The 13,110-nt window shown below is 40.8% G+C and overlaps 2 protein-coding genes across 7 annotated transcripts; both read left to right on the top strand.

Moving 5' to 3' along the window:
* Nucleotides 1–38: 38 nt before the first annotated feature.
* On the top strand, nucleotides 39–4,217 carry si:dkey-190g11.3 (uncharacterized protein LOC567059 homolog). 6 transcript variants are annotated; one of them, XM_042422147.1, is made up of 8 exons: nucleotides 39–116; nucleotides 592–681; nucleotides 1,858–2,037; nucleotides 2,239–2,310; nucleotides 2,951–3,055; nucleotides 3,281–3,421; nucleotides 3,506–3,556; nucleotides 3,672–4,217. In XM_042422147.1, exons 3-8 carry the CDS (start codon nucleotides 1,870–1,872, stop codon nucleotides 3,855–3,857), a joined length of 723 nt encoding a protein of 240 aa, XP_042278081.1. In that variant the 5' UTR covers nucleotides 39–116; nucleotides 592–681; nucleotides 1,858–1,869; the 3' UTR covers nucleotides 3,858–4,217. The 6 variants fall into 6 exon arrangements, with proteins under 6 accessions (XP_042278081.1, XP_042278082.1, XP_042278085.1 ...); XM_042422148.1 differs by lacking the exon at nucleotides 39–116 and adding an exon at nucleotides 276–293; XM_042422146.1 differs by lacking the exon at nucleotides 39–116 and having other exon boundaries at nucleotides 363–681.
* Nucleotides 4,218–5,372: 1,155 nt separating this feature from the next.
* plk2b (polo-like kinase 2b (Drosophila)) lies at nucleotides 5,373–10,932 on the top strand. The gene is made up of 14 exons (XM_042421250.1): nucleotides 5,373–5,650; nucleotides 5,742–5,849; nucleotides 5,958–6,074; nucleotides 6,362–6,491; nucleotides 6,683–6,866; nucleotides 7,029–7,227; nucleotides 7,345–7,492; nucleotides 7,726–7,820; nucleotides 8,129–8,261; nucleotides 8,439–8,519; nucleotides 8,758–8,917; nucleotides 9,242–9,371; nucleotides 9,537–9,647; nucleotides 9,842–10,932. Exons 1-14 carry the CDS (start codon nucleotides 5,465–5,467, stop codon nucleotides 10,031–10,033), a joined length of 1,974 nt encoding a protein of 657 aa, XP_042277184.1. The 5' UTR covers nucleotides 5,373–5,464; the 3' UTR covers nucleotides 10,034–10,932.
* Nucleotides 10,933–13,110: the final 2,178 nt, after the last annotated feature.

Here is a 13,110-nt window from a genome sequence, read left to right on the forward strand (position 1 = left end):
ATAATGGCCTCTCCTTTTGCGTCACTCTCGGTCTGGCTCTGGCTCCCGTCCTCCGCCCATGCAGCCAGCTCCGCTTCAGAGAACAAGCGGCTGAGCAAATAAGAGAGGCCTGAGTGGTGATGAATATTATTATTATGGGCCTTTCAATAGGAGCAAGTGCGGGATGAGGCCGTGGCAGAAGTTAAAATATGGACATCTTTGCAATTGTAATCCCATCGGCCCTCTCTTAAGACCTTTATGTGCATAATTAATTGGAGAGGTGGAAAAAAAGAAACTGTACCTAATATTGTCATGTGGGTGTTGACCAATAGGCTCATATCAGCAATTATATTGTGCATTTTCCTGTGAGTGTGCTTGTAGTCTTTAATCAGCTGGCTTTCTCCTGTTCCTCATCTCACACCTGAAGCAAAGCCGACAATTAGGACTATAATCAACCATGCGCTAAGAAGCACAGCAGACACAACAGACATTACATAAGCGTGGACTACAACTAAAATGCAGTTCTTTGCTTTGGCTGTCAGACGTGAGGCGTTTTATATCAGGCAGGCATGTAATCTGCAGACATTTGATAGAGCCTGTATGAATTAATAGGGCGGGATATGCAGCTGACTGACTGCCCTTTGACTGGAGGATCTGAGAGTGCAGGTTGGAGAGTGCGCAGCAGACGAGGGGGCGGGTCAGGTAGGCTGCACAAACGTGTGTCTCAATAAATACTTAGATTTTGTGCTAATACCTTCACAAATATACTGAAGTTACACTGCATCTGTATATTTGTCCCATTTGGTAAGTTAACTACCATTCATTCGTCTCCTCTTCAGTAGTTTGCACCGTTTTCGTCGAGAATGCAGAAAGCCTTAAAATCTGTCAGTGTTATTTGAAAACAGTTTGGGAATAATTTGTAGTGGTGGAGCTCCTTTACGTGAATACAACCAAAATCATTTGGCCCGAAATACAACTGTTATCTCAGATAGTTTCAGTATATGTCTAAAAGCGTTGTAAACAGAACTTTTCTAGAAGGTCTTGTCATGAGAAAAGGGCACTGTGGCGCCATCTGCTGTTGGAAATGCTGCCCTGGAAATGTTTTTTCTTGGCAGCGCTCATAGGCCGACTTCTAGTGACGATAGACAGAGCAACAGTGTCAGAAATCAAATAACTGTGGCCTTATACTGCAAGCTCACTGATATCTTGATGCTGAGGGTAATTAGTAAATGATAGAATGTTTAAAAAGACAAATTCATAGTTTACAAAAATTACAGTAAAATTACAGACTGGTTTCTTTTAAGACCTTCAGGTACATTACACAATTAAATACAAAATACAATTACAACTCTTCAAACCTTAAAGGTGATTGGTTTCTTTACAAAAAGGATCTATCCACAAACATGATAGTTTGTCCTCCGGTATAAATGGAACATTTTACAGCCTTGGCGATTTATCAGCCAGGTTGATATTAGCTCACAGCAGGGAGGCCTATTTCTGTACATGTGTATATACTAGACAACAAGTAACAAAAAATGTCATTACAGAAATGGCAAAGATATGTTACTTTAGAAACAGTGTCTCCATTACATACTTTGTCCATCAGAGAGCACTGACAAGTTTATTTTTTAACTCTCCTGATCCATATGTATCTTGGTCTAAAGGCTTTAAAAAAACAAATATAAGTAATCCCTCAAAAATGTTTCTGTATGTTATGTGTGTTAAAACAACAAATATCTGCTGATATATTCATATCTGTCTTGGCCTAAAAAATCCGGTATCAGTTGAGACATTTCAGACATTTCATTACATTAGTTGTAACGTTTTACAGGCTTTCATAATATCTCCCGTCATTTGCTGTATTTTTATCCACATTAGTGACAATTTGCAATGGAGGACTCGATTGAGATGGTTCTGCAGGAGTATGGCAGGGTCCTTCCTACAACCAGACCCCATCCCGTACTGTCGGCCGGCACAGGCGTTCTGCTCACAGGCCTGTATGGAGTGTGGAGCCTGTTTGCCATGCCTGGCTTTCGCAAAGTCCCATTGAACCTTAAGGTGCCCTGAGGTTTCCTTTTTATAATTATGTATATATATATTTAACCTGACTGCTTTGCTCCCTGTCCAACATTTCAGATATCAAATACTGCATGTTTGTGTGAAATCAAAGGAAATAAGCCAAGGCAGAAGATAACTTGCATATTAACAATAATTTGCTTGTTTTGGAGCATAGTGCTCCATGCTATGTGGGAAAAGAAGAAAGTCACAAGTACTGTCAGAGCAAGATGGACAAGAAAATATGATGATCAGGAGCAGATTATCAGCAGTTTGGTAATAATGAAGACAATTGTTGTTTCATTGAGAATCTATATCTGTTCTGACTTAAATGTTGAAGCAAAAAAGCTAATGCTTAAAAATGTGATCAAAATGTATTCACTTTTGAGTTTATGTATTTTATATCATCTCATTTTGTGCAGCTAAACCATACAAACAGTATTTTATGATAGAAAAACTGGAATTTTACATGAGCAAAGATTAAATCCACTTTACCATAGCTAGCAACAAGAGAGACAAGCCCTGCTGATTTTTTTCATTCATACAGATATTGTGGAAAAATTCCAGTGAAAATGAGTGGGAGATCAGATTCAAGGTTATAGTCACAGCACTCTGGAGACTTGACTGAGTGCAGAAGCAGAGAGAAATTTAATTTGAAGCGTATCCAGATTTTTTTTATATGAAAAAGAATAAATTCATGCTGCTGTAGTGTTTGGTAAGAGTGTCTTGAATAATATTTTAATAACTTGTAAATTTTATTTTAGGCTGTAAGTAGCAGTAGAAGTAGTAGAAAAACAGATAAAATAGATGTATCTTCCATTTCCATGTTTAAGCTCCAATGTGCCAAAGTTATAGCAAGCAATAATTTGTATATTAAATATCGCATATATGGACTTGTGTTTGTACTGTGGTCCAGGTTCCTTATTTGCCTTCCAGTAAAGATCAGACACTGAACACTATGAAGCTGCTTGAGGGACGAACCGGTCGCTTAGCAGATCTGGGATCAGGAGATGGAAGACTGGTTAGTGAGCTCCATCTATCCTACAAAATATGTATCCAAGTGTAAACTATAATGCAGTTAATGCAAAACTGAGTGTGTCATGATTTTAATCTCTGCTTGAGATGAATTGTAAGTGTATTGTGTGTGCTTGTGTGTTCTGTTGTTGCTTCAAGCAGGCTACATATACAGTACAATTGTTTTATTTTACAGCAATTGTATTTCACATCAGCAGTTTTAATTTCCCAGGTGTTTGCAGCCTCTTCTGCTGGTTTCCAGTGCACAGGCTTTGAGATCAACTCCATCTTACTGGCATATGCCAGGAGGAAGGCCCAGTGGGCAGGTGTACCTTCCAGTCAGGCAACATTTGTTAAAAAAGACTTTTGGAAGGTAGGATATCAATTGACATCATTGCTTTGCATGAGGCTGATTAACATTTTATTTTACTATATTTGTTTCTTTTTTTTCTCATAGACTGATTTATCAAAGTACAACAATGTGACAGCTTTTCTTGCCCCAGGAGTGGTGAGTTTAAGGATTATTTCCCCTCTGTAGATCTTCTGATGCTGTATAAGTCACATAGCCTTTATAGAATATAATTGGTTGGTGATTCGTGCATCCTTTTCTGATTGGTTAACAGATGGAGGCACTCGGTGAGAAGCTGATGAAAGAGCTTCCTGATGATGCGCGTGTCGTCGCTTGTCGTTTTCCATTCCCCGACTGGCCACACCAATCGTCTGCCGGCTCCGGTCTTGACCAGACTTGGGCCTATGACATGAGCACTGTTCGCTCAAGCCTGAGAAATATGTCGAGCACAATGGTGTAGTGGTGTAGCAAATATCTCTGGGTTATTTTGTTCCACAGATGTTTCATTCTCAACAGCATTAAACACTCCAGACACAGATCTGAACAAAATAGTATGTAAACTGTAAAATGCACATTTTTAAAGATAATCATGAGAACAGTGGGGAAATAAATGTTATCAGGACTGAAGCTTCTGAAAGATGTCTTCGAAGATTGCAAGGATGAGAAGGACTCTGACTAAGCAAGATGTCGGAGTGATTTCGACATCTCTTAGCCCCTGCAGTATTTGTACAATCTTTACACTGTCAGTACAGATATTGCACTGAGCCTTTTCCATATTGCTGACAATCTTCTTGTAAATAAAATGCACCACTATCGTGAATATGGCTGTTTGTGTAATACTTTTTTAAACCACTGTTAGACTACAAATTATTTTATTTTGACATCAGCACTTAACATGCTACAGTAAATATTCTCAGTTCAATGTATTTTATGTATTTTTTGTCTTTTAGTTTGTTAGCAGTAAATCTTAAGAGATTTCAATGCGTTTTGCCAGAAATGTGGGCCATTTGACATTGAACACATCAACAGTTTTTGATTCAAGGATTTTTGAAAGGATTTATCAACATAGTGAGATATGGTACCTGAAACTTTATTTCATTTTCTCATTAACTGTTGTGTCCCACACTTGTATTTTGATACATATCCAGATGCTGACAAAAAAGTTGTTATAATTTGCTATTATTTAAATAAAATATGTGTGGTTGTGCAGCCTTGGCAGACTAATGCTCTCACTGAGTGGTTTCTAGTTATGAGTTATGTCTTGTGCATATCCCTAAATCTGAGAGTAGGATGATACTGTAATCATGCTAAAACAGTAGTTTAAAATGCCATTACTTGATGCAGTATGTCTGCCTCTGCAATCAACAACAACACAAACCTTGCAATGTACTGCAACCTTTCCAGTAACACAGGTGCTCACACACTAAACAAACAAAATAAACTGTCTAACTGTAATATAATTAGAGGATGACACTATATAACATTTAAGTTTATGACAAATATACTAATTCAATGGCAGAACTGATGGAGAATACTGAATTTCCACCTGAGGGTGCTAGTGCTCCAAATTGAGTTTGCTGTAAAAACACTGGAGAGGTGGAAACCTGAATGGAATACAGAGTATGTTTATCCTCTGCATGGTGGATATGTTAATAATGATGTAAATGCATCAGACCTCCAACACTGTGAGTGATATTGTGCATCAAAATGTTAAAGGTCCATTCATCTACCTATGAAGAACATGTATACAGACAGTGTTTGTTATTATTATGGTGGATGACGACTGGTGATGCAAAGAAATAGACTTTAGAATGTAGGGATTATATTAGATAGTTATATTAGATAATGTAAAATCTCGCTCTGACCCTTTCGATTTCATGTCTCTGCCATCATCAACACCAATGTACATGCAAGGTAATCAATATCAGTCGGACTTCATGCTCTCATTTCACAACGTGACGTCAGAGAGAGGGCGGCAGACAGCGGGTGGGGTGGTTGCCAGACTATAAAGGCGCACAGACGGGCTCTCCGGGTTGCATTCTGAGTGCGGGACGACAAACCACCTCTATGGAAGTACAGAGAAATATCGGGCCCCAACAGACCAACAGCAGCAGCATGTGTGAATCGACGCAGAGGTCCTGCGAGCCTCGTAGGAAGAGAATGGATGAACGCAGTGCGCCCTCGGAGATGGCCAGGATAATCACTGATCCTGTCACGGGGAAGTGCTACTGCCGTGGGAAAGTTTTGGGCAAGGTAGCGCAAACATTGAATTTGTTGTCGTCTTTTTGGATTTACCACGTTACTCGGAGACACATCATGTTAACAGTGTGTTTCCTCTTTTCAGGGAGGATTTGCTAAATGCTATGAGATGACCGACCTCTCCACCAGCAAAGTTTACGCAGCCAAAATCATCCCACATGCGCGCGTCTCCAAACCTCACCAACGTGAGAAGGTAAGTGCGCGGCTCCGGTGCCGGTGAGAGCCGGCCTTATTAGACAACAAATATCTCAAAATTTCCTAAAGTTACAATCGTGAACATTTTGTCTTCTCTCCCCGCTAGATTGACAGAGAAATTGAGCTACATAGATTGCTGCATCACAAACACATTGTGCACTTTTATCACCATTTTGAGGACAAAGAGAACATCTACATCCTGTTGGAGTACTGCAGTAGAAAAGTAAGTGATAAGTTTTTAATCACTCTAATATATGCTTGCCACTGCTGTTTGACGTTTGGTTGACACCTGCATTGCACCCAAAGCCACTGAGGCAGCACATTTGCAGTATTCAGAGACTTAGCCCAGGAAAAAAGGACTCTGATATTTTAGTAAACCTATAACTCTACAGTTTTATGATATTAAAGAAATGTTCAAGTATGATAAGGATTTTTCACAGAGGAAAAGTTGTCTCAATGTTATAGTTACACTTCTAATCATTCTTTTTCCAATGTTTTGTGTTTTTGCAGTCATTAGCTCATATCTTGAAGGCTCGCAAAGTGCTTACTGAGCCAGAGGTGCGGTATTACCTAAGACAGATTGTCTCCGGACTGAAGTACCTTCATGAACAAGAGATCCTTCACAGAGACCTGAAACTTGGTAAGGATTTTTTTTTTGTACTTTAATGCAATGCTGAGCCACTTTGTGCACAAATTGTAAAGATGCATTCTGTGCTTTTTTTTTGTAATATCCCAGTCCATCAATTCATCAGAGGATCTGTGCTCTACTCAGCCTTTGATCCCGGGTTGAGTATCAAGCACTCATCGTCTCATTTCCTTTCTTCCCTACAGGTAACTTCTTTGTGAGTGAGTCGATGGAGCTGAAGGTTGGTGACTTTGGTTTGGCTGCCAAGTTGGAGCCGGCGGGAAACAGGAGGAAGACGATCTGCGGGACTCCCAACTACCTGTCCCCTGAGGTGCTCAACAAGCAGGGCCACGGTTGTGAATCAGACATCTGGGCCCTAGGCTGTGTAATGTGAGTAGGCTTACTGTAAATTCACTATTAAGGACATCAAAAGATTTAGTAATAATAATAATAATTAATTAATTAATTATTAGCCAATCAGTTGTGTGATCAAGTGTAAATATATTTTTACTGACAGAAATGAGCTCACTTGTGTCTTTAATCCTGCAACAGGTACACCATGCTGTTGGGCAGACCACCATTTGAAACCACCAACCTGAAGGAGACCTACAGGTGTATTAGGGAGGCGCGCTACTCTCTGCCCTCCTCCCTTTCACTACAGGCTAAGCAGTTAATCGCCAGCCTGCTAGCCAAAACCCCAGAGGACAGACCCAACCTCGACCTCATTGTGAGGCATGAATTCTTCACACAGGTTAGACACCATTTTAACCTCTCTATCTGTTTGTCCCTCTCTAAATGTCACTGTGTAGGAGTATAACAGCAACCCCTTCCCACAAACCGCGTATTGACCTACTTTCTTTCTTCACAGGGCTTCAGTCCAGAGCGTCTGCCTGCTAGCTGTTGCCATTCAGCACCAGATTTCCATGTCTCTAGTCCCGCCAAGAGCTTCTTCAAGAAAGCTGCTGCTGCACTGTTTGGTGGGAAGAGAGACAAGGTCAAATACTACGAGACTCTGAGTGAGTATTACATCAACCACTGAGCACTCATGCACCACTAAAACAGGCTATTGTCAGACCAGCTAGTTATCTCAGTTTGTAAAATTATGATTGCAGCAAGAGGTAGAGTTAAATCTAGTTTTTAAAATGACCGCAAGCACATTTTGTCCTATTCTACTCTGATATCAGATTATGTAGCTGTAGGTTAAAGAGATCAAGCTCTGATTTTTGTTTGCTTTCATTGCCTTCGACAGATAAGTTAACCAAAGAGGAAGAGGAAATCTACAAACTGCAGCATGACCTGGAGAGAACCGTCATCAGCCAACAACAGAGCAAAAAGATTGCTGAGGTAAGATTAAATTATTCAACACAAATCAAGATATGGACAGGAGTGTAGGTGATATTGCAGGTGCATTATTCATACAGCTACTAAATAAATATGTAGATTTGAGATATCATGTTGAGGATAATCCACTGAGTCATTCTGTTTCAGTACTAAACTTTATAACAAGCACAGTTTTAGAGCAAACTAAAAACACTTATTTTCAACCTTTAAGCCAACCACTTTGCATCTGTGGGTGACCACTGAGTCATAGTAGGACAAGATGATCTAAACTCGCAGATTCTAAACCCTGTCGTCACTGATTCCCACCTCAGAATGGAAGTCTACTTCCGCCATCTGCCGAAAGCCCCGTTGCCCTGGCAACAGAGAGCCAGTCCCCGACGACGCGAGATACCATCCGTCTGATCGTCAGGGGGAGTCTGGGGAGCTGCAGCAGCAGCAGCGAATGTAAGTTCACAAATACAACCAAGAGAGAACAGAATGGCCTTCAATGCGAATTGAAAATTGTAAGAGTGTGTGTTATACAGTGAAGAGATTTGATGTGACAGCTAGAGTGCAAAGTAATTTCTTGTGCTTACTGGTATGACGTCAAGCTAAAGGACCCCTTTTGTTGTTCCTATAAAGGCTTGGAAGACAACACAACAGGAAGCGTGGCTGAGACTGTTGCTAGTGTGCTGAGGGGATGCCTGGAGAATATGCCCAAAGGTGAGTCTACTTGCAAAGTCATTACATGTAGTTATTAAATTAGATAAATCAGAGATAAATACAGATTTTTTGTTATCTGTATTTGACCTTGAAATGTCTAAAATTTAGATTTAAATGGAGCTTTTGGGTGCTTTTACAGTCAAGGATAGCACTAGGTAGAAGAGTTAAAGTTGTCATTCCTTATGAACTTCATTGTAATTGTATTCTAATCCTCCTCCTCTGTGTTCTCACTCTACAGCGGACGACATTCCACAGGGCTCAAACAGCTGCAGTCTTCAATGGGTGACTAAATGGGTGGACTACTCCAACAAGTATGGCTTTGGCTACCAGTTGTCTGATCACACCGTGGGAGTTCTCTTCAACAATGGCACTCACATGAGCCTCTTGCCAGACAGAAAGTACGCACTATTCTATTCTTTCACAACCCTCCACCTTAAGTTTGAAAGTTTTTAGTCATTACATACGATTAACATGGCTTGTTTAAGCATGCTCTGGGATAGAACTGACCTGGAGAACCTGTTAGTGGTTTGAAATAAGTCTCAAATACAAGGCGTAGTTCATTCTTTTCTGTGCCAGAATGTTAGGAAACAGTTTTTAGGCATGCCAACAGAGTTTAAAATGTTAAGAAAATCCATTTGTGTTTAGTTTCTTGTTGTTTAAGTATTTGTCTACCTGAATGGTTGTGTAACTCTTTGTTTATTTCCTTCTTACTATCTTTTCAGGACTATCCATTACTATGCAGAGTTGGGTCAGCGCTCTGTCTTCCCCACCTGCGAGGTTCCTGAACACTTCGTGGGCCAAGTGACTGTGCTGAAGTACTTTTCCCACTACATGGAGGAGAACCTCATGGACGTAAGTAAATATCTATATTCCCCCACTCCTCTATTCATTCCCGTAATATATATCTCCCTTCCTTTTATGTTTCTTTTGTTTTTCCGCCCCCTAAAGCACTTCAAATGGTATTTTTCATGTTGCAGCCTGTCTAATCCTAACATGGTTCTTCTGTTGTTTTCTCAGGGTGGGGATCTTGGTAGTATGACAGATGCACACATGCCCAGACTCTACCTGCTGCAGTGGCTTAAATCCGACCGCGCCCTCATGATGCTCTTTAACGACGGCACTTTCCAGGTAAACACACACTCTGTCACAGGAAACACAGCTGTTGCTGGGCACACTCAGAGGAGCACAGTTTAGATGCAGTGCATGACAGTATTCAGATCAGCGGCAGAGGAGGAGGGTTAGACCACAAATCAAAAAAGAAAACTTGGAATTATCTTATTCCCAAATATTGATTTACTGAATTTTCTTTTTTAACTCCAAAGGTCAACTTTTACCACGACCACACCAAGATCATCCTGTGTTGCCAGAGGGATGAATACATGCTGACCTACATCAACGAGGACCGCGTCTCCAAAACCTTCAAACTCAGCACCCTGCTGACGTCCGGCTGCCCCACTGACTTGCGTGAACGCATGGTGTACTCCCTCAATATGCTGCTGCAGAGATGCAGCTAAACCCCTTCTAATGTGTTTTGGACATTGTTATACAGACAAATCTACCCATTGTGCTACTGCAGCGTTGCAGTGGAGGCATGATTCAGAAGGATCTGTGAGATGGATGGATTTCAAGGGTGGACCTTTGCAAAGTAATTTAGCATTCCTACAACACTGCACCATCGTGACTCAGCAGATGTGCAGGTGAAAAAAGAATACGGACAGACTCTGTGGATGAGGAAGATGAAATGTAGCACAATGACAGTGGATGGAAAAGGGCTGATTTGTATGTCGATTGTTGGAGGAGAGAAAAGACTGAGTGTGATAGAGCAAGTGTGTTGGTACGATTGTGAACTCCAGATGTTTGGGGCAGAGAGAGGATGTTTTGGGAAGTAAAGACCAACGCTGGGCTGGCACCAGCTTAAATGTGTACAGTATAGCTGATGCTGTTGATAGAAGCAATCGATAAACTGATGCTCTGAGTGTAACCAGAGCTAGACTGTGGAATATTGTAAATTATGTACAGTGTATGTCACAGCCAACTCAGCAGTGCAGAGAAACGATGTGCTAATGTGTGTGGATGGGACAGGGTTCAGCTGTTTATACGCGTATGTGTGAGTGTGTGTGTGAGTGAGTGGGAGGGGTGTAATATCACACTAACTTTTAAAAACTGTGATTTGTTCTCTTAACTGAAAGATGGACTCAGCACATTGAGCTGGGAAACAGTGGGGTGATGTGAGGGGGGGGAAAGGTGGAGCAGGAAAGAGAGAGAATGACATTTAAAAAAAAATACAGCATCAGAGATCCTCTAAGGATCCTTTAAGAGCCATTATCACCATGGTAGAAAATGTCCTAAATAACTTATTGTGTAAAAAAGTGCAGTATTTATTTATTTAATAATAAAGAGCATTTTCTAAAAAACAAACAAACATCGGAGTACTTGTCCTTCTCATTGAGTGTTTTTATCCTTTTTTTAGTTTCAAAAACAGCACAGTGCTGACCCTTAACATGTTTTTCCTTACTGTATTAAGATGTTAACTGCTGGTACATCTGTTTTCATAATAGATGCCTTGTGTTAAGACAACCCAGTTTTCAAAAAATCTTTTGGCAACATACCAACAATTGAAAGGATCCTTACACTAAGTAGATATACGGTGTGGTAAGACCTAGATGAAACTTAATTACCCTCATATCTTTGCACTCGTCCATGTCAAAGCAAGTATTTTATCTTCAAACTTGTGTTTGCAGCAGGAAATGGGCACATATGATAAGACGGATAAAGGGCCTGTTTACAGTGAAGTGTTTATATTCTGGTTCAAGGCCACGCCTTGGCTGAGTTTTCTTCCACAGTGATAAATGGAGGATGGCAAATACAAGTGACTTGGCAATGGGACTGACACACACATGCACACACACATTACTTCGCATACAAACAAGGGCACTAATCAACAGATAGGCCAGCTGGGTGGTTCAAAAATATGATAGGAAAGGCAGACAAACAGTGACATGCATCTAGAAGGAGAGACAGTCTAATAAAATGACAGACTTGGTCACACTAAGTCAGCGATTGCATCAGAGCTTTTGAGGCAAACTGGCTACAATCTTTCTTGGACATCCTTTCACATTCACAGACGGTAACCATGGAAACAAGCAACTACTGACCAATTTAGTGAGGATCGGAAATCAATGAAAGGCTGCGTAAAAGACATCTGGCACGGCTTGTCCTTGCTGAAAGTCAGCACATACTTAGGTTAACATCTTAACTTATATCTTTTGCTGCTGATTGGCTTTTCTGCTGCACTCTCTATTCTCTACATGAGTGTTTGATCCGGCTGTCTAGTGAACACCTCTTCACCTTATGAGCTTATGTAATGATGGAAGCTGAACATGGATGTTTGAGTCATCCCTTTGGATGTTCGCTCAGAATATCTGTGCTCTTCAGAGTTTAATAATGAATGCCTCATGCATAAACATACCCACACAGACAGAAGCAGAACAGGAAGTAGCCTACAAGAGGAAGGAGCAGGAATTATTCATAACGACACCTCCAGGTCTGAGTGCGTGTGTTTTGACAGTAATGGCCCCCGGAGTGGATGCTCCGGTCAGACAGAAATAGATGTTGTTGTTGACATGAAGTTTTCTGGCCTTCAAGGGCATATTTACCCCTGGTCCAAACATCTGAACAGTGGAGTGCAGCATCTCCATCAGATGGACGCACTGGGGTAAATCAAATCTCTCTTTCCAAGCAAACATAAGTAAAAGTGGTAGTTTTTTGAGGTTATGTGAAGAAAACATTTCTCATGCCAATGTAGATTAAGCTCCTGTTAGGGTTGCTGTAAGCAGAAAACTCAGGTCAGACCAGGATCTCTTCTATGAGTCAGCAAATGTTAGCTGATCAACTTTATAGGCCCCATGAGACATGACTGTGAGCATTAAACGTAGATAAACTAATTAGAAAACCCTGTGGAGTTGAAAAAGCTAAGTGCGGGTTCACTTGATGTTCTTAGTGTCACTGTCATATAGAAAAAAATGTTTATCACACAGCTAGTTTTCAGTATCACCCACACAAAGCTGCTCCTCTGTTAGTCACGTTGACAGTGGGAAAAGTCTTGTGCATGCAGGCAGGCTTAGCTCTGGAATGAGTCTAAGCTGAAGTGACAAAGGGGATCTTTATACCTCAGCTTCTACCATAAAGTTCTCTGCAGGCAGAAGAGTGAGTCAGTTTGGCATTAAAAGTGATAGTAGGCACATTCTGCCAGAAAGAAAATACGCTTTGATATGTGCACACACTAGGATGCACTTGGGGGATTAGAAGGCCTTTGCATATCAAATGTCAGTGCTCCTCCTCCTACTATGTAGACAAAAACAGATGTACTGTAGAGGGAGCAGGGATGACCGATTCTCTCTTGTAGCATACAGTATTGACCATCTTAAAGATGAGCAATGTACAGCAGTCAAACTTGCAAAGTTGCCAGCACAAGCTTACTCAATTTCTGTTTTACCAAGAAAAAATCCTGGGTTTGTGCATGCAAGCATGTGAGGAGGTGTACTTTTCTCTGAATGTGTGTTTCCTTCTCAACGTGTTTGGTTTTCTTCCA

This window comes from Thunnus maccoyii, chromosome 9, assembly GCF_910596095.1.
Source record: "Thunnus maccoyii chromosome 9, fThuMac1.1, whole genome shotgun sequence".
Classification (NCBI taxonomy): Eukaryota; Metazoa; Chordata; class Actinopteri; order Scombriformes; family Scombridae; genus Thunnus; species Thunnus maccoyii.